The following is a 27112-nucleotide window of genomic DNA, read 5'->3' as shown; positions in this document are numbered from 1 at the left end:
AACTGTGAGCAATAAATTACACACCCTGTGGTTTTCCCATCAAGGAGCTGGTTATGAAAGGAAATAAAACTCCACCAATAGTAACCAAAGACACACATGTGATGATAGACACAGGCTGTCTTTATGGAAGAAAACAAATCAGGTACTTAAGTATGCTGTCTAGAGGGCTGTGGATGAATAAAAGTGGCCTTACACAATTATTTGAATAATGATAATTTAATGATTTTTACACTAAAAAACAATGTAGACCTAACTAGAATTTTCTGCCGAAATATGAATGTAAAATCCAACAATGTAAAAATGGAATTCACAGCCATGGATTTTAATGGGTTATTTCTGTTCACTTGGGAAAGATAAGTGGGGTGAGGGGTACTATATTCCATGTCTTCCAAAGACATTTCTAGAAGAGTAATCAAATTGTGTAAAATGGAGAAAAATGGTTTGAATTCCAAGAAATCATTCCTCTTGGACCATGACAACTTTGAACAAAAATATTTTCACAAAATTTCATTTTAATCATCTTCTTTACAAAGCACAATACTTAAGACTTTTCTAAATACAATTTTAGAAAATGAAGCAAAAAAATAATCTCCATAGATGCTGGTCGAGTCCATGCTGAATGCAAAAGAATTTTTTCAAGTGATCTTTCCAAGCTTCTCAATATTCTTGACGGGTCCATTTTGTAGAGTCAAGGTGGTGGCTGTTCGGACAGTGGCTCAGCAGTTCCATAATGTAGAATCCTCTGGCTGGTTAGCCCAAGGGGCAGTAAGGAAGCTAGTTAGGCCAACTCCTCCTTCTAGAATCACTTTGCCCTCTCCTCATACAAAGAAAGCCCGTGGCTTCTACAAGGGGAAGATGATAGCCCTCTACATTCCAGGTTGCTAGTGCCCCACGAGGGCGCTCAACCTCTCAATTTCATTATAACAATCCTACTCTGTATACACATCATATAAAACTAGAGCGTTAGGGATCTTCACGATGAGTAAATGAGAAATCCAAATGTCAAAGAATTCAATCCTCATTCTTACACTAGGCGGTGGGAAATCTCTCAAGGCTTTAAGTTTAACGTAGAAATGCTTAGAAGAGTGAAGGGGTTCAGGAATGTCTTACGCTGCCCTCGGAAACTTGGTGCTCCCGGCCCCAAGCACCCTGTGAGCAAGGCTGATGAAAAGGCGATCTGTCCAGACATGGGGATGCAGGGCGGGGGGTTTCTTTCTTTATGGTCTCCCTTCCTGTCATCATGCCCCCATCCTGGAAGACAGGGTGTCGGGCTCTGTAAGGACAGTACTCGGGGGGAAGTAGTAGCCTCAAGCAGCGAGGATGAGCGTGGAGGCAAGAGGAAGGCGGGGAAGGGAGAGAGGAAGGAAGAGACATTTGTTTGTAATACTTTGGATAACCAATAACATGTGGTGATTTCTTTTTTGCATCACTCCTTCCATGTTATCCATTCTCCTTCATTGCGGTTGTGCAAATCCATTAATATTTAGTACTTTCACTCTAAAACTCAGGAAATAGACAAAGCAGCTTTGGAGAAACACATAAAACACCTTCAGGGGTCCTGAAGGGACCACCCCCCACCCCCCAGTCCCCAAACAATCTTGCAATACAGTACACCCCCTTATTTTCAGCTAAGGATGAGGAAACAGTTACATAGTCTAAGGCTGAGCTGTTCATTTGCTACAGAGATAGAGCGGACAGGCAAACACTGGTTTCCTTGGGACGGAGAAAGCAATTCCATAAATGCAAGAAAGATCCAATGGCTACACTTCAACAACAGCGTCCCCCCATTCTCTCGGACCTGAGGAGGGGGGTTACAGGAGAACAAGGCAAATGCCATTATGTGGGTACAGTCTGAACACCAGCACACACGGGCAACCCAGGGCAGAAAATAACACAACTTCCCCCCCTTGTTTTCATTGCATTTTACGTTTATTTATTTTTGCTTTCATAATGCATATTCTGTTCACGCAAAAGGTGCAAAGGACAGGAAGCAGGGGTTTAACTTGGCTGATGAAAAATCAAGCAAGGGTGACACTTCTAGTTCCATGAACAACCTACAACTAGGAGGACTTCGACGTAATAGCTGGTACCACAGAGCACGCCCAGCTTCACAGCTGTCTCCTCCTGGGACCTTTGGCTAGGTGACAGAAGCTTCGAAGACAGTGGCCTCTAGTGGACTCTGAGAAGTCGCTTTTAAAAAAAGGTGTTTTGTTTTTTGTTTGTTTGTTTTTCCTTTGAATCATGGTAGCTGCATCACAAAAGCTCCAATCAAGAGGGTGGTAAAAAGAAGGCACAGGTCATTGCAAATACCAGGTTTTCTCTTTCTCTCTCTTGTAAATATACCATCATATATAAGCTAAAATTTATCTTAGGGTGGCGGGGTCAGCTGGCAGGGGAAGAGATGGGTCGGACCTAAAATTGCATATGTAATAGAATCCTAGGGGGGACACAAAGCGAGGCAGTTTTCTGCCTGAAGCAAAAGAATGGGACGCTCGCTCTGGACTATGTGTGATACAGACACTGGGGGACTCTGTGACAAAACACGATTAAAAAAATCATAAAATTATAAAGCTTGTAAACGAATAATCGGAAATTACATTTTATTAATGGAAAATATCATCAAAATAGTACCACTATGGACTAAACTGCCTGAGTTTTCGTTTCGCGTGAGATCTCAGTAAAAAAGCCTTTAGCACAATTCGCTCTAAGTCACAACCAGTGCTGTGCCCAGGATTATACCGGGGGAAGAGTCTCCTCTTGGATGGAATTTGTGTTGTGCTATCAAGACTTCTGTGCTAATCTTTCAAACAGGGACGTGTGGAGGCAAACCTTTAATCTTTTGGCACAAGGTTATTTTGGCTGGGGCGGAAAATTTGAGTCTTGGACTCAGGATGAATAATGTGACATTTCATTGATCAAGTATTCATTTTGATTGAAGAGTTTTCTTTATGTCATTAACTTCCATCTATAAAGGAAAAACAAGAGCCGGACAAAATCATAATGAATTCACTGCTTTGAGAGAAGCTGAAAGATAATCAACTTGGTCGAATGAAAGATGATAATCAACCTGACACTCTTCAAGGTGGAATGGGTGAAGTGACATCTGAATGACGAGCGGACAACGAGGCCAGAGTGACAGAAACCTAAAGCACAGGCACACAGACACGCGGCGCTAGGAAATGGTGGGGATGTGCCTTCTCAGGCTACCCGTAGCCAAAATTTGTCAAAAGCAGCAAGAGTTCCAGTGTCCCGGTCAGGGGGCAGAGTGGGCTGTCCCGATGGGCTGGACCACCTAGCGGTGTTGGAAGGCAGTGGTGTCTGGTCGGGCCCAAGGGGGTGTCTCTCAGTGCCCCCCAAAGTGATGGGAAGCATGGGTCCCAGGTACCACCAAGGACACCAACTGGATGAAAGCTCAAAGTCTGCCTTTGGCCTTTTGCAACTCCCACATGTTCTCTGCCATTTGGTAATGGCTGAGTTGGTTCAGGGGATGGAGGGGGACAGGGCTCTGATGCCCTGGCAGGACTGACACAGCCCTCGGGGAGAAGAGATGAAAAGCAAGTGCTGAGTGTGGACAGCTGTGGTCCTTGGAGTTCCAATGACAGAAGCCAGCTGGCAATGAAGACCCCCAGCACCATGCCCTCTGGCAGTTACTATAATGAGGCCTTTAGAAATCGGAGGGAACTTTTCAGAGAGGAGACGTTTCAGATAAATTCCAAATGAGAACCCCAACTGGGGTCACATTCACTCTTGGCTCCCTTTCCGAAGACCTCCTGGACCGCAGCAGAGGATGCGAAGTGAGCCTACACAGTTCTAAGAAAATTGCCAGGGGAAGCACATCTGAATCTGCAGAGAAGTAACCATCATCTACTTTCAAAATGAAGCCATGAGGCGGTCCCCACCCCTGACTGAGCCTCTCACGAGGCAGCAGGACCCTGAGGGACCCACCTGCAACCGAAGCCGGATTTTCTTCTCTTCATCCAACTCTGACAGTAACTGCTTAATCTCTCGTCTGAAAAGCAAATGGCCATGAAATTAAACAGAAGCCCGGACTTCGCCAATAAGGGATAAGAAGCCTCTCATCACCACAAAATCCATCTGAGCCTTTTACAACAAACATGTGGACAAAACATTATGTTCTTTCTTTGCATTGTTATTGCTTGACATTTACTGCAGACAGAGAGGCTTGCTATTATTTCTGGGCTCCCCCAATCTGTGGCCATCAAACAGAAGGTCTGAAATGACCTTGAAATCCATTGGTCCAAGCTTCTCCTAAAAGAGGATGGGGAAGGTGAGTCCAGAGAAGTGGCCTGACTTGCCCGATGGCTAGATTCTAGGTATCCAGGCTCAGATTCTGTTGCCTTCCCTCTCGCTGGCCCTTTGTTATAGGATCGCTGGTCTTTAAATGTTTTTACATAATAATTCTCACTGCAGACATTTTTGTCACCCCATGTATGTTTCACTTTCACAGTTTTAAATTAATAAAAGGTTACTGCTATGCTTTCACAGATTCGCACAAAATCTCACAAATAGTAATACCTGAAATCTTGGAGTTAAAATAGCTGAACTATACAGTAATCATGTCACAGAGATGGTAGACATGAGTTAGGACATGCAAACTAATGCCCTTTATAACATTAAATAATGAAGTGGAACGAAATGAATCATCTTGCAAACTCAGGACTCTCTACTTAGGATGCTGCTACCATTGCCACTCTGATCAGAGAAATGTACTCCATTTTAGGGTAGCAGATGTTCCATTTTCCATGTACATTTTTACAAACTGGACTGGAAAATCAAAACACAAGGACTGCAGAGACAGTATAATAAATATGGCCTAAGTTATACTACATTTGCTCACTTCAGATGAGCACCGTGACGGTCCCTGCACGTGGGTTAGTGTCCTGACCCTGCTGTCAACACACCGGGGTCTTGGACATTAACCGGTTGTGATTCGTTACTGTATTTACTGAAGCCCATGCTAGGCACCTCTATCTCAGCTAGGCACTACTTAGAGCTTAGGAAACAAGTAGCTGAGATCCTCAGCAGAAAGCATGACTCAGGGAAGACTATGGCAGGCAGAGCCTTGAGTCCTACAGATTGGAAGACGTAGTTGGGGAAGCCAGTGCAAAGAAAGTCACTAAGTCTTGAACTGGTGAAAAAAGGGCCTGGAGCCCACGAGGAGGAAGGAAGATGGGGGATTGCTGGGGAAGAGCTAGGGCAGGAGCAGGGAGGTGAGAAGCAGCTTGTGTGTGGAGGAGGGGAGTCAAGAGGGACTTCTGCTGAAGGCTGAGAGGGAGGGGACGCTTAGAGCTTGGGCCAGAGGTTTTAGGGACCCCGTGGTCACGGGCGTGGCAGCTGTGAGAGGCAGGCATGGGACAGGACCTCTCTGACATGTCGATTCAAGAAGACATGGGCTGGGGAAGGGCAATCGTGGGCATCTATGCCCTGGCTGCACAGTGGGGAGGAGTGCCGGGTGGAGAGGCCTCAAAGCACCAGGGCGTCTTCATTCTGAGGCAGGCACAGGCCATTGCAGCCGTTCCAGGTACCCCTCGGAGGGCCCAAAGGGCTGAAGACCTGGATCCAGGCCAGTCTGATCCAATAATGGTCCTCTGCAGAAGGCTGAGACCCAGTGCTCTGGGATATACTGGGGCCATGGGCTCACTGGGCAGGAGACACGTGCCATCCGGACATGGATGGGGCCTGTGGATACCCAAACCTGTAACCTGCAGACCCAGAGAGGAGCTGGGGGCTTTGACGAGTGAGAGGCAGCCTGGCTGGCCCCGAGAGCCTCTCTAGCTCCATCCTGCTGATTCTGCAGTTATTTGATGGGCACTGTCCAGGTAGGGGGTGAGAACAGGGGGCCTAGTTTCATACGGCCCCTCCCAGTTGGAGTAAAGCAGAACCTGAACGGAGCCATAATGCGCCAAGTGAGTTGCTCATAACCCTTGTCCTAGGGTGCTCTAGAGAAAAGGTACATTTCCAAAAAATAGCATACATTATCCTCTCCATCTTCCTGATGTACAGTGAAGGTGCTGAGCTGTCCTTTAGAGAAGAAATCAGCTTTTTTTTAACCCAACAATACTGCTCAAAGTACGTGGCCCCAAAACACACCAGGGCTCTCTAGCTCCGCGCAGGGAGGCAGGTGCCAGGGCTTCTGCTAGCTGCAGACAGGCTCCCAGGGTGTGCTGGCGGGTCTCTGGCCCATCACCCACCACTGCCCTGGGCACCTCCCCATCCAGGAGGCCAGGCGCCAGGGCTGTACTGAGCCACCAGCCACCAGGCTGTGCCCACGAACCTCCTCGTACTGTTGCGTCTACTGCACTGCTCTGCTCTCGGTGGATTCTACATCGTTTTTCAAAATCCCATTCAGGAAACACCTCTATAGACGCTTCCCCCTGCTAATTCCTCCAAGAAAGAGCTAACTGATCCCTTAACTCTGAGCCTCAGTTTACTCAGATTAAGTACTTTCCGACTTCTAACCCTTTCACTGTTTCTGTCACTGCATACGACGGTATCCCGGGTAATATTTACGTGTACTGTTTATTTTTTACAGGTCTTTCTCCTCATCTAAGTGCTCCTTGAGGACCAAGGATGTGGAGAGCATGTGCAGGCATGCATGGAGAGAGCCCCGAGTCTCATGGGGAGAACATCTTGCTGAATATAAAGTCTTGGGTTTAAAGATTCTAAATGCAAGCCAATTATTTCATCAGACAGTTAACTGAAGAAATTGCAATTTTTCTGGTGCTACAGGAAAAGGTGGGCTGTTGGGCTTATTAAAATACATGCATACCGTATTTTATGGGGATTTAAAGATCTTTCTTTTTAGCAGCCTGCCGAGTGCATTAGTCCTGGTAAGTGACTGCTGTGTACCCGGCGGCCAGCCCGTGCCCTCCCTGTATGCAGCAGACCTGGTTGACACAAGGAGCTGCGTGACACGAAGCCTCTCAGGTTCAAGCCCATCCCATACCTGCTGCCACCACCCTGGGGAAGCGGGCCACACACTTGGGCAGGTGGGGGACCCAGGCTTGCAGAATGAGGCCCTGGCCCAGTGGAGAGCAACTTGGGCCCCAGACACTCACTTCTGCTGGTCCTTCATGGTCTCAATGATGCTCCTCAGCTCGCGGACCTGCGTCCTTAGCTCCTCCACGGCCGCCTGGCTGCTGGCCGCAGGCTCCATCTTTGGTTTTCCTTCCGAGCCAAACAGAGACGGGGAGTTGGCTCTGTGTCCTGCTGTTCCCAAAGAGGATGACAGGGGGGAGGATGTTGCCGAGGACAGAGGGGCTGGCCCGCCACCACCACCTGCAGCCATGGTCCCTGGCTTGGGTGGCAGGGATGCTTTGTTGTCGGACACCTGTGATGAGGGAAGGCAGGGAGGATTCAGGCCAGGGATTCATGTTCAAGGAAGTCCTCCATCTACATCCTTGTACTCACCTCTCGATACACACTTGTCACTCATCCCTTCACCCATGAGCCCCCAGAGGCCTACCTGGCACAGGCCTCCTCGCTTCAAGTGCCTCCTCCTGTGTGTTTTAAATGTGACCACCCACCTGGACAGGTAGTCCCTAGCTGGTTGAATGTACAAGTCTGGAGGCCCACCTGCTTGCTAGGCTCTGCAAACTCTGAAGTGAGCAAAGCATTTTCCTAGCTCCCAAGAGCTCAGAACACAGGAAGGTGAGGACAGACTAGCCGACACACTGCAGCCGTGGGGGTTCTGCACACAGGGCGGGAAGCACAGAGAGCCACAGAAGTACACAAAAGGGACCGACTGTCCCCGAGGGAAGGCGGCAGGGTGCTGCTGACAGTCCCATCCTGGAGGAGGATGAGGAGGCGGCCAGAAAAGCAAGGGTGACCAGAAAGAAAGGTTCTAGGAGGAGGGAATGGGCTCGGCAAAGGCATGAGACACATGGCAAGCAGGCACTCGGCAGCAAGGACAGCACAGGGTGGGGGGCTCAGGCTGGGGAGGCAGAGCAGGCTTGTGGGATGGGGTGAAAGCATCCTGCACAAAGCTAATGACGACTCTGGCTGCAGCAGGGCCTGGAGGCTGACAGGATTGCTGGGAGGTTCTCCTACAATGAAAGCTAGGAATGGTGGGGCTTTGACAGATGGTGGCCAAGGGAACAGAGCAGGGATAGCTCGGAGAGATGTGGCGAAGGCAGGCTCTTCCAACGAGAGATGGGGTGCCTGGCCTCAGGGAGCAGACACCCCGCAGATGTGGCTCCAGACAGGCTGCAGGGCCACGGGTGGGGACGGAGGGAGCAGGCGTGGAGGTCGTACCTTTCACGGCAGGAGGAACAGCCCCAAGGCCCGGAGGACAGTTTGATACACTGAGTTTCGGGAGCCCGAGGGAGAGCCAAGGGGGATGTGTCCAGGGGGCAGAGCCAAGGAATAAAATGTAAGCTGGGCCAGAGAAATCCCTCGAGGAAGTGGCACCGTGGGGGTGAATAACCCCGAAGCTGGGGAGAAGAGGCCCGTGGCGGGACCTGGGGGCTCCCTGAATTGACGGGGTGGGAAGAGAAGTGAGAGCCATTGGGGACCGCGACAGCACCGCGCGAGGAGATGAAGCAAGACCAGAAGACCTGAGGGGTTTCCAGAAGGAAAAGAAGGGTTGGATAAGTGGGTCAAGGGTGCTGAGAGGAAAACAGGGGCTGGGGGCCATTTGGTGCAACACAGGAGACCGAGGCCTGCTCACGGCGGGTCAGCACCTGGACAGGAGGGGAAGCGTGCGGCCTGCACGTTGAGGACTCTCTTTTCAGAAACCCTGGCTGAAGATGGAAGATGGGAGCAAGAGAGCGTTCACGGAGAAGCCTCGGGAGGAGGCGCAATCATGCAAGGGTTCTGTGTGCTTTCAAAGATGGGAGACGCCGAGCTGGATGATATCCTCGGGGAAAGACCAGCAGCAGGCCAGGCTGGAGGCGGAGGAGGCCTGATGGAGGAGCGGCCCGGCCGAGGCCGGGAGGGCACAGGGAGCGGGAAGGAAGAGGGGAGCAGGGCCACCCCGGGGCAGGGGAGATCCCGAGACCTAGGGCAGGTGGGGAGGAGGGCAAGCAGCAGATAGGATGCTGGGAGCTGAGGGGCTGAGCGACGGGGAAGTTGAGGCTGCTGGTGGAGCCCGGCACACAGCTGGGACTCCTCCAGCAGCAGGTGCCCAGGGCAAGAGCCAAGAAGGGGCCTGGCTGGCACGGGGAGGAGGAGAGTGCGGATTCCGGCTGTGCTAGAGGGAGAGACTGGGCACAGTGAGCCAGAAGCAGATGGGCCATCGTTCCCAGCCTCTCTGCCCGCCTTTTCTCTGCCAAGTTACCATTGAGGAAAAGCGCTTTCTGCTGCCAGGCACGGCGATCTGCTGTCCTGTGCTTACTGCTGTAGGAGTTGTAGTAAGAGGGAAGAGGGAGTGACATTTATGGAGCTCCGGTCGCATGCCGGCCGTCGGCTAGATGCCAAGGATCAGCCGGCGTACGCTTCTGACAAAGCAGGAAACTGAGGCTTAGGCACGTGGTCAGCAAATTCCCCAAGTCTCACTGCTAATAACGGGCAGGCCTGGGCTTCAATCCTCTGCCCTGCCGGCTGGACCCTCGAGCCCCATACCACGACTGTGGCTGCCTGAGCGTGACCAGTCATGCTTTCCTGTCATCATATTCTTGGCTTCTTTTATTTTCTCGGCTTCCTGCCTGTTCCTGGGCTCATACTTCTCCCCACTTCCCAGCTTGCATCCTCCCGTGCCTCTTCCAACCGACCAACGTCCTCCTCACAGACTGACTTCCAGACAACTCTTCAACCAACGCTTCCTTCAGCATTTCCCAAGCAACTCTCTCTCTCAGCCCACTGCAGCTGACAAGAACCTTCGCGAGCCCTCGCAGAGCATCAGCCACCATACACCCTGACCGGATTAGTTCAGGTGGAATTTATAGAAGTAATAGACAACATGACATGACAACTTCCAGGAAAGGAAATAAGACTACTGGGACGGAATTGTGAGAATCTGAAACCCAAAGAGCCACGGCCCACCAGCAGGTGTCACCCCAGAGACACCCCGGGGAAGGCAGAGAGCATGCAGCGGTAGGCATACCTATGCTCATCAGAAACCGAGGCTAAGCCCAATTTCTGTAAATGGAATCCTTTCATAAAGGAAGAATGCTTCAGTTTTGTGAATAACTACCATTGATGTGTTTTAGAGGATCACAGTTTTGCTTACTTTAGCCCGGGTTTTTAAGAAAATCTAGACATATGTGTAAATTCTTAAATCTGCGAGAAGGAAAATCCCACACACCCTGTGATTTCTTTGTGTTAATTCCCGGTTCAAGTGTCTTAAAAAAATGACTGCAATTTTCTGCTGTTAGGCAGAAAGCAGTTGCTAATGTGTATGGAAAATAATTCCAATTGACTGGGTTCCCTTAGCATGAGAACACTAGTCCTGTTCATTCAGAGGGTGAACAGGATTAGTACAGGGTGTCCTTCAAGAGCCACACACAGTTGCTACCCACTGTCTTCTTTGTTTCTCACAAGCCAGCGATTTAAAATAGCTATACCATTTCCTGGGCATGCAATGAAACAGAAATGCTTTTAGACTCTAAATTTATTGTAATAAATGAACCCAAATCAGCTTTTCTTTAAGGGACCCCCCCACTAGTTATTCAAAGTCGTGTGCTGCCTCAACATAATCTGTGACACCATCACTTTTGAACACAAAAGCCTAGACGTGTGGGTAGGGTGCACAGCATTTGATGTATGTGGTGCATTCCTTCTTCAAGCTGCTCTGGTGACGGTGGTGACAGTGACGTTGGTGTGTGAGAGTATACGTTTATGTGTGGCCGATGGTATGAAGAAGAGATCAAACCACAAGAGAAAACTTGGAAAATCAACAACGAAACCTCTATCTCAGAGAGACTGTCCAATTTTAGGGACTTTGAAACACGCTTCAGGGATTTGGGGACTAAAGCAATAACTATTACTGAAGGGTGACAAAACCTTGCATTCTCTGTTGCACTGGACTGTCTGTGCCCCCCCACCCTGCCCCAAGTTCAGACATGGAAATCCTGCCCCGCTGTGGTGATGGTATTAGGAGGTGGGGCCTTTGGGAGGCGATCGGGTCATAAGGGTGCAACCCGCGTGAACAGAATTAGTGCCCTTAGAAAAGAGACCTCAGAGAGCTCCCTCACCCTCTCTCCACCACATGAGGCTATAATGAGAAGTCAGTGGTCTGCAACCCTGACGAGGGCCCTCACTGGAACCTGACCGTGCTGACACTCTGATCTCAGACTTCCAGCCTCCAGAAACGTGAGAAAGAAATTTCTGTTGTCTCTAAGCCACCCCATCTAGGGCTCTCTTTTATAGCAGCCTGACTACAACATCTGTTGATCCTTGTTTGGTTTGTAACTCCTCGTCAGAGCGTACGCATAAAGGCAGGGAGGGGTCCGTGCTGTCAGGACCCCCTTGCCGTGGCTGGTCACTCACTTGGGATATGGTAACAGTCTTTGAAGTTTTCTTTGATGCTTCCACTCCTCTGTGTGCAAGCGAAACGTGTTCCTCTTTATCTTCTTCGGGACTTGGGGAGTCAAAGATATCAGGGCTTGAAAGGGAAGACTGGATAAAGCCAAAAGAAAACGCTTTTGTCAGAATTACACCTTAGCTGACATAGCTTTTGTTAACATAATGCTGTATGCTTTTCAAAGCACTCGATATTACTGTTTTGTTTGCTCATTATAACCTCGAGAGGCAGAAAGGGTGCTATTATCTGTGCACTAAAGATAGTGGCAGAACTGGGATTAGGAAGCAAGATTTCCTACAGCAGGGATCTTTCCATGAGATCTTTGCACTGATGCCCGTCGGTCATGTCACCTGTGCAGGCCTGCATCACCCAGCCCTTCCTGCTCCCTCCATCCTTCGGAGCCTCCCTTCTTTCTGTGAACATTTGCTACTGTGTACTAAGCACTGAGCTTGGTGCTGAACTTAGATGACATGCCGAACACGGTCCCTGCTCTTGCAAGGCTGACAATCCAGTGGGGAGGGACACAGGGCAAGACGAGGCTGCCTCCAACCTGCCTTTCTTCCATTCCCTTTGGATCATTTTCCAGGACCACGAGATCTAAGGCATAGTGAAGTGCCTGCAAGAACTTATCTGAGAGGAAACCATTCAGGGGGCAGGAGGTCACAGGCCTGCAGGCCAGGGAGGAGCATTTCTGCAGCTCCAGGGCACACCCCTGCCTGCCAGAGGGCAAGCTCACCTCTAATTGTGGGACCAACTGCTAAATCTTCACCCTCATTGCCATGGACAATCTACATCTGTTGTAGATTCTATTTTCACTAAGCTATATGTACAGAATGACAGCATCTTTTGGTAAAATATGGGGATAATACTCCTACCCTTTCTGCCTCACTGTGAATATCAAAAGGCTGGATGAATGTAAACCAACTCACTGGAGTTCACTTGGATATAAATGACTCCTGTGCTAGAATTTCGCTATTTCAGGATAAAGCAAATGAAAATAAGAGTTCCCATGGCAAGGGATCTTTTTTAAACAAAGCATCTTCCAGAGATCTCTTTGGGTGAGCTCGTATTTAGCCGCAGCTCTCTGCTGTCTACCCTGGTGGTGGGAAAAATGTTCCATTTAGAATCATCACTGGTGTCATTACAGAAAAATAATGCCTACATCACACCATATTTATTTTATTCTGTTTACTCGATTTTCTAAGGCAGAAAACTAATATATCTAGGGATTTGTAAGCAAAGTTTTAAAACTAAAAGGTCTTATTTGTTAATCTTTGTTTTATCTGAAAATCCAATTACCTAGAATAATACCTCCAACTAAGCTTTCTTATTAATCTAAGCTTAACTGCTTAACCACCTTGCAATGCCTGTATCCCCTCGCTTTGAGATTTTATTCAAAAAGCCAGCTTCCTCCTGTGTAACCTACAGTTCATGAGCTGCCAATCAAAGCTTGCTCTATGAATTCAATAAACATAAATAGCTCAGACTAGGATGAGAGGCCCCAGGCTGGGGAATTCTGACAGGTGCCTTTGCCCAGTCATTCCCTGGAGTGGCCTGTTAGGAATAGGTCCATATCCACGATCCCATTTTGCTATGAAAGACCTATGGGCGCTAAATGGAGGAAGAGCAAATACAAATTCAAAGGACACAGCCATGTGGGGATGGGTGGGAACAAACAGAAGAGAGTAATTATACTTCTTTAAAGCACAAATGTATCCTGTTATTTTAGGTCTACGAATGAAATCGTTCCACATAAAATGCCCAACTTTGAGTCACAGTGCCATAAGCTTCCCATGGGCAGGGACCAGGTACGGCTCACTCCTTGGCACCTGGCTCAGAGCTGAGTCCGCATGCCATAAATGCCTATAAATATTAGCTGAATGAGTGAATGACCAAAGGTGTAGGCTAAGAGCAAGTGAAGATGAGGTGCCTTTATGCGGTTCCCCAGATATACACAAATCCCCAGGCATGGGATGTATGAATCAAGGGTGGGGTGGGGGATGGTAAATTGGCTTTCTCTGTATTTAATTCTGGATGCCTCAAGGCCCTCTAGATCTTGAAAAGTTGGGAAGAATTTGGAGGAAAAACAAAACTGAAGAAGGATTTATAGAGAAGATGTGGGAGGTAGGATCAAACACTTAGAGAGACTAAGAAGAAATTAAATAGGTTGTGTGTGAGAGAGGCATGTTGGGGAGGGTGTAGGGAGAGGAAAGATGGTAGTGACACAGAACTCTAAATAAAGAGTGAAAAAGTAAGCCACTTTGTCAAGTCTTTCTTCCAAAAAAGGTATCAACACATAGTGAGGTTTGTTTCATACAAAGAGGAAAAATAGCATGATTCAAACCACACCCCCAAACTCAACAGAAATGAGAGAAGAGGTTCAAAGGAAGTGGCATTCTTTTTCTTCTAAATGAGGACCTCTTCGGGGGGGATCAGTGATGAGGCGGAAGTAGAAAAATGTTCTGGAAAACCTGCAAAAGGTTAATTCCTTGATGTATCTGGGTGAATGAAGGTCATAAGGCCTTAGACCTGCATTCCCAGCAAGGACAAGACAATGTGCTATATAGAGATAGGGGGAGAAGAGAGAGAGAGAGAGAGAGAGAGAAAGAGAGAGAGAGAAAGAGAGAGAGAGAAAGAGAGAGAGAGAAAGAGAGAGAGACACTGCTTGTGGATGCATCAAGATTTTTTCTCCAATGACATTCACTCCCGTGTTTATAATAAAGAAGTAGAAGCAACATTAGTGTCCAATAATAGTGCACTGACTAGGTAAACTCTCATACACTCACAGGTTGGAACACTAGGCAGCCATTAAATGTGACATCATGGAAGAATGGGCAATGATTGGGGAGAAAGGTGCACAATAAAGGGGGGGAAGGCATGTACTATGTACCCCATTTGGAAGAAATAACGTTATATATACAAATAGAATTTTAAATAAAAGCTACAGATAGACAGCAAGTGGTTAACAGTTCTTAGCTCTGGAAAGCAGGATTACAGGCACAGGTCACTTACTTTCTTCTTTGTGCATTTCACTGTTGAAATTTGGTACAACAAATGTGTTACAGGATTCCAGTGAGGAAAGAAGTTATTCAAAATGACCCAAACAAAAAACTTCTGTGGGTTATCTGGAGTGTTCTGACTTATCTCTTCTATATGACCACGTACCTTGTATGTTACAAGCAATCTCCTAAAGGCATGTGTGGGGTTCCATGGAGGGGTGCCAATAATGGCGCTTTGGGAGAAAAAAGCTTGGCCACTGTCATGCACCTGTATAAGTGGTGGATCATTCTTTAGCAAAGTTTTGCTTATAGACCAAACGAGCCTCGCTCTCCTCTCCCACCATAAAACATGACATTTTTTTTCTTACCAATTTCATTCAGGGTCAAATAAGGATCAGTCTGGAAGGAGAGAGAAGGAAAGTGGGACTAGGTAGTGCCCACTTCACTGGCAGATATGCAAAGAACAAGGGAAAGAAATACTGCTTGATTCCAGAAGACTCTCCAATCACTTTTGGTCAGCAGTGTATCTCATTGGCCTCCCTCTTCTGGCTTGTCCTCATATCAGCCAGTCGCAGGGGAGTCCTTGGCTGGAGTCTCCAGCCTGCCCTGCTTTTCAGCAGCAGCAGAAGCGAGTAGACACTTACGGATGTGAGGGACTGGGACGGGGGCCGTCTCCCCGTGGCTTTGGGTCTGCTTGTGGTTGGGTGGCTGAGTTTCTCAGTAGATGATACCACGGAGTCAAAACCTTCTAGGTCTAAAACAAAAGTAAAACAGAGATTTAAGAGCAATAATGGGCATGAGGAAAGATTCTTACAACAGGCCACAAGCACCTCGTTTCCTTAATACTCATCCTTCACGTCTGGATTTATGAAGGTGATTTCCATCCTCTGGTCATCCAATAAACACGGTAAGTCTTTAAAAGCTACAGAAAAAGGGGTAAAGGAGGAATCCTCTTTCTTCCACAAATGCAAGTTCATTTTGCTAGATAAACATTCTTGTGGTCTCAACACAAAAAGCAGTTATCACAAGGTATGATAGTCATGGGACGTGAATGCTGAACATTGATTTTCAAAAGAGATGAAAGGGCAGGCTCCTCCTCTGGTTGTGCAGCCACAGCCTGGCCATCACCCTAGTTAGACTATAAACTCCCTGGAGGTGGAGAGCAAGCTTCTACATCTCCAGATAACTCCCAGAACCCAGCACCATTCTGCTTCGAGATGTATCACTCAATGGAGACATGATCTTTGGTCATCCATCTGCTCACTCATTCACTCCATTATGATTGAGCAGCTACTCTGTGTTACACATGGGGCCAGATACCCAGGCTACCTTCTGCCCTCAGGGAGCCTCAGATGAACATAGAATCATCCAGCCAGATCATAACAGTACCTCACATGTGTCCAGGAGGAAGGCCTCCACCTTTACTTTTCCACCCTCTTCAACAAATGGTTAGGTCAAGGGGTCACCTCATTCTATCTAGTTCTGAGGGTTTACAAATCAGTGTAGATGTGTGTATGTGATGCACAAAGGAATGGCTGGCAGAGAGAGGCTGACACAGAGACCCATTATCGCTTGTGACTGTGGGAATGCCAACTCTTGCTGACGAGTAGGTCGTATTTCATATGCCATGCCAGGCACTGCCTTCCCAAACCATTTCCCATTCTCCTTTTAATGGAGCCCCAGTTTTGTTTCAGGAACCATGTTTAGTCTGAGCCAATGACACCAATCCTGCTCCTCTTTGCCTGTGATTCATCTACAGGTGGCTACATAGCCCAATTTGAATTACTGAAGGGAAAAGGGGAAGTCTACAGTCTCTGTTGAAAGGAAGTGAGGAGAAGGCCATTTATATGCAGCCCTTTCGTCTTTCCTGCTTGGGATGCTGTTGTGCATGGACAGGTTGCCTGGAACTGTGGCAGCCATTTTTTAAAAAGATTTATTTATTTATTTTAGAGAGAGAGAGAGAGAGCATAAGTAGGGGTGGGTGGCAGGGAGAAGGCACAGAGGCAGAGGGAGAGAGAGAATCCACAAACCGACTCCCCATTTAGTACGGAGCCTGATGCAGGGCTCACCACTCTGAAATCATGACCTGAGCTGAAACCAAGAGTTGGCCACTTGACTGACTGAGCCACCCAGGCACACCCTGTGGTAGTCATCTTATGGCCATGAAGGCAGACAAGGGCAATGCTCTTGGAGATTTTGAGGATGGCAGAGAAGAATAGAAAGACTTTGGATGACTGACAACCCCAATGAGCCACCCACTGACCCTGGAATCATCTAGTGCTCGGATTTCTTGCTATGTAAAATTAATAACCTTCTGTTATTGTAGCCAATTTTAATCAGATATCCTTTATTCACAGCTGAAAGCACCATAACTGCTATAAGTGCAAATATGGGGGCTCAGGACAGAAAAGATTAAAACTAGGTGTGTTTTTTTCCCTCCTTATTTTAGGGAGAGCTCTTTTCTTGGTGGTTATAGTAAGTGGTCTGGCTGTGTGATGGTCAGCTTTATTCTATTAATGAATAGGCAGGTGTTGTCTGCAGGCTACTTCCTTTAGTGGAAGACAAAACCAAGCACAAACCATTACATCATACCCAAGATTATATGACTTTATTCTAGCACCTGGTAAATGAATAATTATTCAATGAACTCATCTTATCAGGGCAAGGGAAGTATAACCAAAGGTTAACTATCTGCAGAGACAACAAAGAAAAGTATCAGTGGTGCTCTGAGGCCACAGGGGAGCCAATCAGTACCTAAGACCAATGCGAGGCTCCCGAAAAGCCCCACCTTGCCAGTCGGCTCAGCACACCTTGTGCCCAGGCCAAGACCCCCATAGTTATGTGGGCCTCTTGAGAGCCAGCTCACTGGCCTGACCCTCTCAGGGGCCTTCCCTTTAAGAGAATCTTATTTTCCTCAAAGGTTCCTCTTGTGGCCACACCCTGGGACTTACCTCTACTAACTCCATGCTGTTTGAAATCAAAATTCCCCATTATACACTTCATTTGATGCCCTAGGTCATCATCTTATATTAATGTCTCCCCAATTAGTTTTTGAATCACTTTTTCTCTGATTACAAAAGGAGTACATGCTTAAAGTACAATTGTTTTAGGAAAAACATAAAATTATAACAAAGGACAGTCAAGTATAACCTTACCACACTGAGATGGCCACTATTAGTGTTTCAGTATATATATATAACCCTTCAGGTTCTTTTTCTAAAAGTAGATAGTCCAGTTCACACTATATGGAGAACTGAATTCAGCTTATTTCACCTAACATCATATGCCATGACTCCAAGAGTTCTCTGTAAATATTTTGATGGTTGCATAATCTTCTGTTGCGCTGCAATTCATGATTTATTGAATCAACCCCCTATTGTTGGATAATTAGTTCCCCAATCATTCCTCCTCTTTTTGTTAATAGAAAGGTGTTACACAGATATTCTTGTGTGCACGCTACATACGAGTTTAGCAAGTTCTCCATGTGGCTCCCCAACAGGGAGAAGGGAAGAAGGCCCAGGACAGGGAGGTCTCCTGGAGGGTGGGGGCTGGGTATAGGGCACAGGAGGCACACGGGGCCAGGGGAGCCTGGGGGAGAAGAGAGGAGCAGATGCAGAGGAGGTGATGGAGAAGGCCATTAAACGTTCTAGCAATCGAGCTGCTGCTAAGGGCCTTGGTTGGACACTACCAGGGGCTGAGAGGGCCCGCCTGTACCAGGACTCTGTCCTGGAAACGGAAATAAGCTCTGGAGGCCAAAGATGAGCAGGGTGAAGGAGGGTGAAGCAGTGAACAGTTAAAGGCTAATTCACTCTGGTTCTCCACCGTGGCTGCACAGTGAAATCACCTGGACAATTAAAAAAAAAATGACTCATGCCTGGGTCCCTCTGTGAGGATTGAATTTTTGGGGGTGTAGCCTGGGCAAAGCAGTTTTTCAGTCTTCCCCAGTGACATTAGCAAGCCACCACGTAGAGAAGCACTGCTCTGGCAGAGGCTAGGGGCAGGCAGGGAGCAGGAAGGCTTGGACTGAGCAGTGACGAGAGGGCCCCAGGGCACCACCACCAGGGGAGTGGCAGGGTGTTCCGGGGCTGCTGAGGGGACGGCCTGCCCAGGCCAGCAGTTGGGAGTAGGGCTCAGCAGCAGAGGGCTCCTCCCAGGCCAGGCTGGGCAGTGCTGACCTGGTGTGTGGGGCCACAGAGGCGCCCAAGCAGCTGATCAAAGTGGCGCCCGAAGGCTCGGGGGATCGGTGACCAGTCAGAAAAGGCTGCAGTGGGAGAAGGTGGCCGTGAGGTGACCTAGCTGGCGGAGTGGGGTGGAAGCGGGGTGTGGGGAGCAAGGGGAGTGGATGGCACGGCCTCAGCCCCCCTCGCCCCGCCGCATGGACTCAGCATGGCCACTGGTGTGTAGGGACACACAAGGTCACACCCAGGAAACTTCTGCAGGGCTCCAGGGAGGACTCCATCTATGCTCCCCGCCCAGCTCCCAGGGCCCACTAAAATAACGAAGTCCACCTGGGCGTTGTTGAGGGTGTGACAACATACGAGGTTGTCCATAATAAATTACCCTTTCAGAATGACTCAGAGGCACGGCATGTGTCTTCCAAGCTTAGATCCTGACCCCAGGAGGACAGAAACCCATCTTTGTGCTCTCAAAGTCTAGCACATTCCCGGGAAAAATGTGCTTAATATTCTGTGAATGAAGGAACAGGTGAACAAATGAACTAGCCGACAGATGAATAACCCATCCCAAGAAGAAACTCTGATTCCAGGAGCGCCGCCTCCAGAGGCGCCCGCTACCGGGACATGAGGTGGCCACCCAGGGTGGAAGGCAGCACCCTGTGCCGCGGCTGCAGAGGATGCTTGGCTGGCCCGCTTCATTTTACTGGCTCAGGTCTACACTAAAAACATCCGGACATGTTGAAGGCTGGCCACGCTTCGCCAGCATCTCCTCAACAGATTGACAGATGGCCGACAGGACTGCTTGGTCCCTGTCACTCAAGAAGAGGATGGCCAGAGTCCCTCTTTTGACCTCTGCATGCATACCCAGCTGCGTTGAACTTTCCAGGTGAGGCTTGTAAAAAGCACTTTTTGGACACACGACAGCAAAGCTCAACTTCCAGAAAGAAGAGAGGTCACCTGCTGAAGAGGGAGGCTCAGAGCCCCAACTGCGGCACGCTTCTGCTTTCTAACAGTGGAGGGGGGACTTTGCCACCCGGCAGCAGAAACTGTCGGTGGCACTGAGCGTGCTCTCGTGACTGCAGCCGTGCTAGCTGACATGAAGGCAGACTTTCCATGACTAACTCATTGTGGTGTGAAGAAAATGTCCCGAGTTTCACGATGGTTTTTGAAATGAATCAGGCTGAAACTTGATATAAGCTTTCTCAGCCTGGCTGGGGATTTTTCCTTAGTAAAAAATGGTTTTAATGCTCACAAGCCAATCCAAAACGATTGAACTGGCAAATGTTGGGTATTTTTTTCAAAGTGAGTTTCATAAGGATGAGAGGTTCTTGGCTTTTCTCATACTTGAAAGACGAACCCCTCTGCAGACATACGGGGATAATTTATGTTGGACGCGGAGCCAGCCTGGAAAGGGCGTTTGACTCTTCGTGGCACACACAGTTGCCCATTTTCCATCAACTGCAGTCATAGCCTATTTAGTTCAATTAGAAAATGTAGGCTTATTTTCCACGGATGGGAGGGATGGTACCAGTGACCACAGGTGACCTAAAACACATTCACTGAGAGCACAGAAGAGAAAGAGTTAAAAGTCTGGGACATGCCTTCTGTCACTGAAGGAACTGCTTGCAAGCTCTTAAATGGCTGTTTATTCCTTGGGGCTCACTGCTCTGGACTGGAGAAAGAGCCCTAGCGCAGAAGTTTCCTACAGCTGAAGCGTGGCAATGTTGCCACCTCCCAGTATCTCTGGAAGCCATCCCTTCTCCTCCACGTCACCATCAAGGATCATTACAGCTGGCAGTGCTCCTTGCAGACTACAGGCCTAGAAGGGCTATAATGGATTTCTCACTCCCAACTTGGTACCACCCCATGGGCAGCCCCTAGAGACATGTGTGAGGTGAAGATCAGAGGATGTCCTCCTTCTCTGCTTAAAATTCTTCCCAAGTTCCCAGGAAATCCTGGTGACTGAGCACGGCCAGGGCCCTCACGGTATGGCTGGTGCCCACTACTGTCCTGTCCCTTGTGTGACTTCCTTTCCTCCCCTGCCCTCCCCTTCCCTCCTCTTCCCTGGGGCTATCAAGGCTTTGCTTAGCAACCAAGACGTCTTCCAAGGAGCCAGACTGTACCCTTAAGCCTGGTTTGGGGGCTCCCCTACTCACCCACACCCCAATCTCAGCATTCAGCTCCCTGCCTGACATTCCTCATTGACTCATCTGTCTCCTCAGCAGCTAGGAAAGAAGCTATGGCTTTCATCTGTGTTTCTCGCAGGCCTAACATTCCTGGCTTGCGGTGGGTGTCTAATAAATGATTATTGAATACATGAGCAAAAAACCTTTCTGGGCTTCAGTTTTTCCACCAGGGGGAGAAAATGGGAGAATTATCTGTGCTATCAGCTTTGCAGGGTTATTCTTCTGTAAATGAGAAATTATATGAAAACTCTTTCAAATCATCAGGTATAATTTTGTTTTCATATACCATTGATGGAGCTGTGGGATTTGAGAACAGAGATCTAAGGGCAAGGCTACATTACAAGAACAAAACAAACTTCCTTCTTTCCTTGCTTCCTTCCTTTCTACCTTCCTTCCCTCCCTCTTTCCCTCCTTCCTTCCTTCTCTCTCTTTCTCACTTTTTCTTTCAGATTAAAGATGAGAAAAGCCTAACCCCACAGGGCTGTAGGTCCCTTCTCCACAGTGAAGAAGCATCTCAGGGCAGTCTAGACAGGAAGTCTCATTCTGCACAGAAACCATGTGACTAGTGTGGCAAATCTGTGCAGACGACAAAGATGGGCCCTTTAGTAGGGGTCAAATGAACACCTGTGTTAGCTGAGGTACCAACTGAAAAATTCTTACTTGAGCAAAGATTAGATTCTATGGGAAAATAAGCCCTCCAAAATGTGGAAGGACATAGCAGATTAACTGCTGTGTTTTCATTTGTAATCCAGGTGCCAATCATGCACAACACAAGCACCGAGAGTAAACAGGTCTGAGCTACTGTTGGGCCAGCTTGCTAGTCCATACTCCACACATGCATTTAACCTGCATAAACCCCATGCTGAGCAGGCTACTCGTTTTCATAAAGGGAGAGAGACAGAGGGTCAAAGGTTAGCAAACTCGGTCAAGGTCACGGCAGAAAGTGACAGAGCCCATGTTCGGATTCATGTCTGTGGCATTCCTTCCACTATAGAGCATGGAACAGACAGCAGGAACATTTCACCTTACCTCTCATTTAACTGATTCTGAGAACTGTTTCCACATCAAGAACAGGAAAAGATACTAGGAATATAATGTTGTGTATGTAAAGAAACCCCTCTATGCTCTGATAATAAGCTGCTTTTGTTCTATTCTACTCCAAAGTGTTTTGGGGGGTGCCTGTGTGGCTCAGTCAGTTATACACCTGACTCTTGATCTAGGCTCAGCTCTTGATCTCAGGGTCATGAGTTCAGGTCCCAGGTTAGGCTCATACCCAGTGTGGAGCCTACCTAAAAAAATATTTATTCCACTGTGTTTTTAAATGGATAGAGAAAGGGACTAGGTTTCTTTAAGGAAATTGTTGGCAATAAATGTAAGATATTAGGCAAATTAAGCCAGGCCCTTCAGCTTTTCAGTACAAAGTAACTTACATAGAAACTTGAAGCTGAAGAGTAAGAGAGGGAGATACAGAATTTATTTGCTCATTCAGTTAATCAAATGTTTATTAAGGATCTACTGTGTGCCAGGCATGGCTATAGTTAGGAGAATGAAAGTACAGTCACTCTCTGATAGCACTATCCACTCAAACTTTCTGTGATGATGATAACTTGCTATATCTGTACCGTCCAGTATGGTAGCCACTGGTCCCATGTGGCTACTGAGCACATGGAATATGGCTAAGTGTGATTATTTAAATAAATGTAAATAGGCACATGTGACTAGTGGCAACGAAGATCTCTACCATGACTCTATATCATGGTATTGGCATTTCTTCTGATTTATGCTCATCCATTCATTCTGTACATATTTACTGAGTGAGCCCTACACCCCAGACTTTGGGCTAGGCATTGGGGGGATATGGGATGAACAAAATAGCCACAGTCCCTGCCTCACAGAGCTTAGAGCCCCCAAGAGAAATAGACTTTTATATATTTAATTACAAATTCTGCTAGCTACTATGAAAGAAAGGTAAAAGATGAAGTTAGCAATGATAGCATGGGCACCTAATTTAGATCTGGAGAAGAGGTAAGGGAAGGGGGCATGCCTTCCAGAAGTATGGCACCGAAGAGAGGTAGAGTGCTTCACAGGAACTGATAACAGGCAACAAACAGTGGGGGAAAAGTCAGTCACTTTCCAGATCTGCATTCCTTTAAAAGCTGCTTACTACAGGTCCGACTTCATTATGCAAAACAATTTAGGAAATAATGTACTTATTGGAAATAGTGGTTATGCTATTATTGCAGAAATGTAAATTAGCACAGCCTTTTCATAATGCCATTTGGCAACACCTATCACAAAACGTCAGTGTATACACTTTCAGATAGTCCACTTCTAGAAACCGATCCACAGGATCGTTTATGTAAGTGTAGAGTGATATATTTATGAGGCCAGTGGTCTTCAAACTGTTTTACCAGTGTGCCTAAAATAATTTTGAAAACCCATGTGCCCCTTACACATCTTAAGTTGACATCTAAAATTTGACATGTTTTGGTCACAAAAGATGTAATTTCTGCTATATTTTAAAATATAACTATTATATTGCTCTCTTAAATATATTCAAAATATACTTGAATGCCACAGTAGTTTAACAACCATTGTCATCCATCTTTTTTTTTAAAGATTTTATTTATTTACTCATGACAGAGAGAGAGGCAGAGACACAGGCAGAGGGAGAAGCAGGCTCCATGCAGGGAGCCCGACATGGGACTCGATCTCTGGTCTCCAGGATCACACCCCAGGATGAAGGCACCACTAAACCACTGAGCCACCGGGGCTGCCCCACTGTCATCTGTCTTAAAAAATCATGAATAAGCTGGAGTGCTTGTGTGGCACAGTCAGGCATCCGACTCTTGGTTTCAGCTCCGGTCGTGATCTCAGGGTCATGATCTCAGGGTTGTGAGATCAAGTCTCATGACGGGCTCTGTGCTCAGGGTGGAGTCTGCTTGAGATCCTCTCTCCCTCTCCTGTGCCCCTCCCCCCCTGCATCTCTCACTCTCTCTCAAATAAAATAAACAAGTCTTTTAAAAAAAATCACAAATATGGGACACCTGGGTGGCTCAGTGGTTGAGCACTTGTCTTCGGCTCAGGGCATGATCCTGGAGTCCCAGGACTGAGTCCCGCATCAGCTCCCCAAAGAGCTTGCTTCTCCCTCTGCCTGTATCTGCCTCTCTCTCTCTCTGTCTCTCATGAATAAATAAAATCTTAAAAAAAACTTTTTAAATCACAAATAAGCTTTTCTTTAGCAGTTGGAAATTCTACCCCTTTCTCTCTCTGAATTCATATTTCTGTCATATTGCTGGATTTTACTCTAATGTAATTTATCTTTCTGCTTTTGTTAATTTTGTCTTTCATTCATTATCTTTTTCTATAAAACATAAAAACATACATAAAAACATGTATATAAATAGAAATTTATGATTTCTTAATTTCCTGTGATCATAAGGTTCTAAGTGTAAAAATGAATTTTCTTCTGGAAGGAGTTACCTGACAATTATTAGTAGTACATAAATGATAGAAGCATATGTATACACACAACCATACATTCTGATAACCTGTCAGCATAAAAGAGGAGAATCTTATTGGGCTTTCCCTCCAAATAACTTTATGCACACGTGTGTGATTATTAACATGAGAATGCCATGGCTTGGTATTGATTCTATTCCTATTTTTCTTTCTATTGATGTGTCAAGAAACTTTGTTCACATAAATAGAAGTATATGAGAATGGAAAGAATTTTGTTATCAAAATGTTATTCAATTCATTGAACCCTTTCCAAATTATACGGCAAAAATCAGACTGTGGTCTAGCATCACCAAGAACTATTTTGAACAATCTATCAATGAACAACTCAGTGGGTCTCCTTCAATTTTGTAAGAAGCAAAGACTTACAAACCAACCAACTTGTAAATGGATTTTTTTGTCCAGTCAATAAAATCACTCAATTTCTCAAGTACCATGCCAATCCTGAAAGTGTCTCTCAGTTTGCACCAGAGGTTTGCATACCTGTGGAGTGGGCAAGAGATTGGCTATGCTGTGTAAGCGGAGAGCAGGTCACTGGCAAAGGGGAAGGGAAAGGGAGAAGCAGCCTGCCAGTGGGTCTCTCCCAGGAGAGGAGTTTGAAGAAAGAGCATATAAGAAATGAAGCACTATCCATGGCCTGGGAGTATCTATGGCCCCCCAGGGTATGGGTAGCCCTGTCTACAGATCATTGTCCTAGGCTGCTCTTCGCAGCATTGCTCCGAGTGAACTGGTTATGCTAGAATCATGCCATGGAATATTATCTTGACATTAAAAGTAGAAGTTTGACCTATGTGACTTACATGTAAAGATGTCAAACATACATTATTTATTTCAAAAAACATCTGTGAACTGTACATACAACATGATTACATTTAAAGAAATTCATCCACCTACCCAATCACGGAAAGACTTCTGAAAGTGTGTACAACAAATTAACAGTGATTATCTCAAAGAGAGGCTGGGACTCTGAAGGGACTTTCTAACTTCCCCATGTTCTTCCTTTTTTTTTTTTTTTTTAAAGTACCTACTCCCTTTGTAACTAGGGGGTGGGGAGAACTTCAGTTAGCTGATTAATGTTATATGTTCAGAACTTTCTTAATTTCCGGGAACAGTAGTCATGGTAAGAATGGAGGTTGATGCCTGGTTCTTTGCCTCTGTGTGACTATGGCTACACCAGCTACCACTTAGAAATCACCTGTTTTGTGTGTGCCACTTCAAATTATCAGGTCTAAATTTTACAACAATCTTCTTAGGCAGATGGCCATTACTAACCCTGTCATACACAAGAGGAAAGTGGAGCTCAGAGTCACTCAACCTGGAACTTGTAGAGCTATAATTCACATCCAAGTGTGCCTACCTGAGAACCCGCGGTTCTTCTAACGTACCCCACTTTCCTCGGTGATTCTGTGGGACTATCTTGTCTCTGTATTAAGGGTTTGCTCTAAGAACTCAAATTTATTTAGGATTGCAAACATCCTACCCATTTATGTTTTTCAAAATTTTTGATACATTTTTTAAAAATGTGAATGAATAATTTTTAAAAATGTATAAAAAGTGACACCATGACTATTATGCCCACCATTGCTGATTACTTAAACTTCCATCTGGCCAGCAAATCTTTTACAAGCAAAAACCCTAGATGAAGACTTAGAAAGGGCCAAATTAGCAACTCTAGGTTAAAGAAAAAAACAGAACTGAAGGAATTTCAATAAAGAGACAAACAAAAGAATAAGCTGTTTAATTTTAAAGAGGCATTAGAGGTTACCAAAAGAGCAGTTTTCTCAATGTCCAGAAATCTCAACTAAAAGAAACAGAGGCAGACAAGCCTGTGGGGCCAAACTGGACCTCTATGAGCATTTCCTCCAAGCCCCAGGTTTAAAGTTGAAAAACCAAGATCCACATCCAAAACTAATGTAATATTGTGTGTCAACTCTACTCAATAAAGTAAAAAAATAAAAATCCAGGACCCAAAGAGGTGCACGGCATGTTGGATGGCCTGCTAGAGCGGGGTGTACATCCAGAGGGTGCATCTCCTTTCAGGGAGCAGAGGAACAGGGCATTTCATCTCACTCAATAGCACTCTACTTAGAGAAAAGAGGAGCAGTTGCACACTCATAAAAGAAAATCTTAGAGAAAAAAAAAAAAGAAAATCTTGCATGTGAAACAACATCCTAATGCCTGGAATCACACAGAACCCAAAATTAAATCTTTAAAAATAATAATAATAATTTATTCATTCATGAGAGAGAGAGAGAGAGAGAGAGAGAGGCAGAAACACAGGCAGAGGGAAAAGCAGGCTCCCCACAAGGAGCCTGATGCGGGACTTGATCCCGGACCCTGGGATCACACCCTCAACTGCTGAGCCACCCAGGCATCCTCAGAACCCAAAATTAAATGCCAAGTAAAAATCTCAAGGAGGAAAGACCTACTGCCTGAAGCCCGGTTCTCTTGGTACCACACTGGAAGGGACAGGTACCTCTAGAACTGGAGGACCCCATTCTCCAGCCATGGGGGAAGGAAGAGGACAGAGGTATGAAGTATTTAAAGTGCCCTATAGGGGCGCCTGGGTGGCTCAGTCAGTCGAATGGCTGACACTTGGTTTTATTTATTTATTTTTTAAAATATTTTATTTATTTGACAGAGAGAGAGAGAGCAAGCACAAGCAGGGGGAGTGGCAGGGAGAGGGAGAAGCAGGCTCCCTCTGAGCTGGGAACCTGATGGGGGGCTCGATCCCACACCCCTGGGATCATG

At 46.7% G+C, this 27112-nt stretch overlaps 1 protein-coding gene across 16 annotated transcripts in view; it reads right to left on the bottom strand.

The window, feature by feature from the left end:
- Positions 1–492: 492 nt before the first annotated feature.
- The window catches only part of SH3KBP1 (SH3 domain containing kinase binding protein 1), a 339164-nt gene continuing 312544 nt past the window's right edge, over positions 493–27112 (bottom strand). For 13 of the 16 annotated variants that reach the window (XM_072817106.1, XM_072817109.1, XM_072817113.1 and 10 more), the window contains 5 exons: positions 15126–15235; positions 11449–11577; positions 7080–7351; positions 3946–4009; positions 493–2965 (listed from right to left, as the gene is read on the bottom strand). In XM_072817106.1, the coding sequence (XP_072673207.1) occupies positions 2924–2965; positions 3946–4009; positions 7080–7351; positions 11449–11577; positions 15126–15235 (617 nt within the window). In that variant the 3' untranslated portion in view covers positions 493–2923. The remainder of the gene's footprint in view (positions 2966–3945; positions 4010–7079; positions 7352–11448; positions 11578–15125; positions 15236–27112) is intronic. The other 3 variants (XM_072817103.1, XM_072817105.1, XM_072817107.1) reach the window with 1 other exon arrangement.

The sequence above is a fragment of the Canis lupus genome, chromosome X, assembly GCF_048164855.1.
Source record: "Canis lupus baileyi chromosome X, mCanLup2.hap1, whole genome shotgun sequence".
In the NCBI taxonomy this organism is placed as follows: domain Eukaryota; kingdom Metazoa; phylum Chordata; class Mammalia; order Carnivora; family Canidae; genus Canis; species Canis lupus.
Note: the sequence above shows the minus strand (reverse complement) of the source record. Positions and strands in the feature narration are given on the sequence as shown.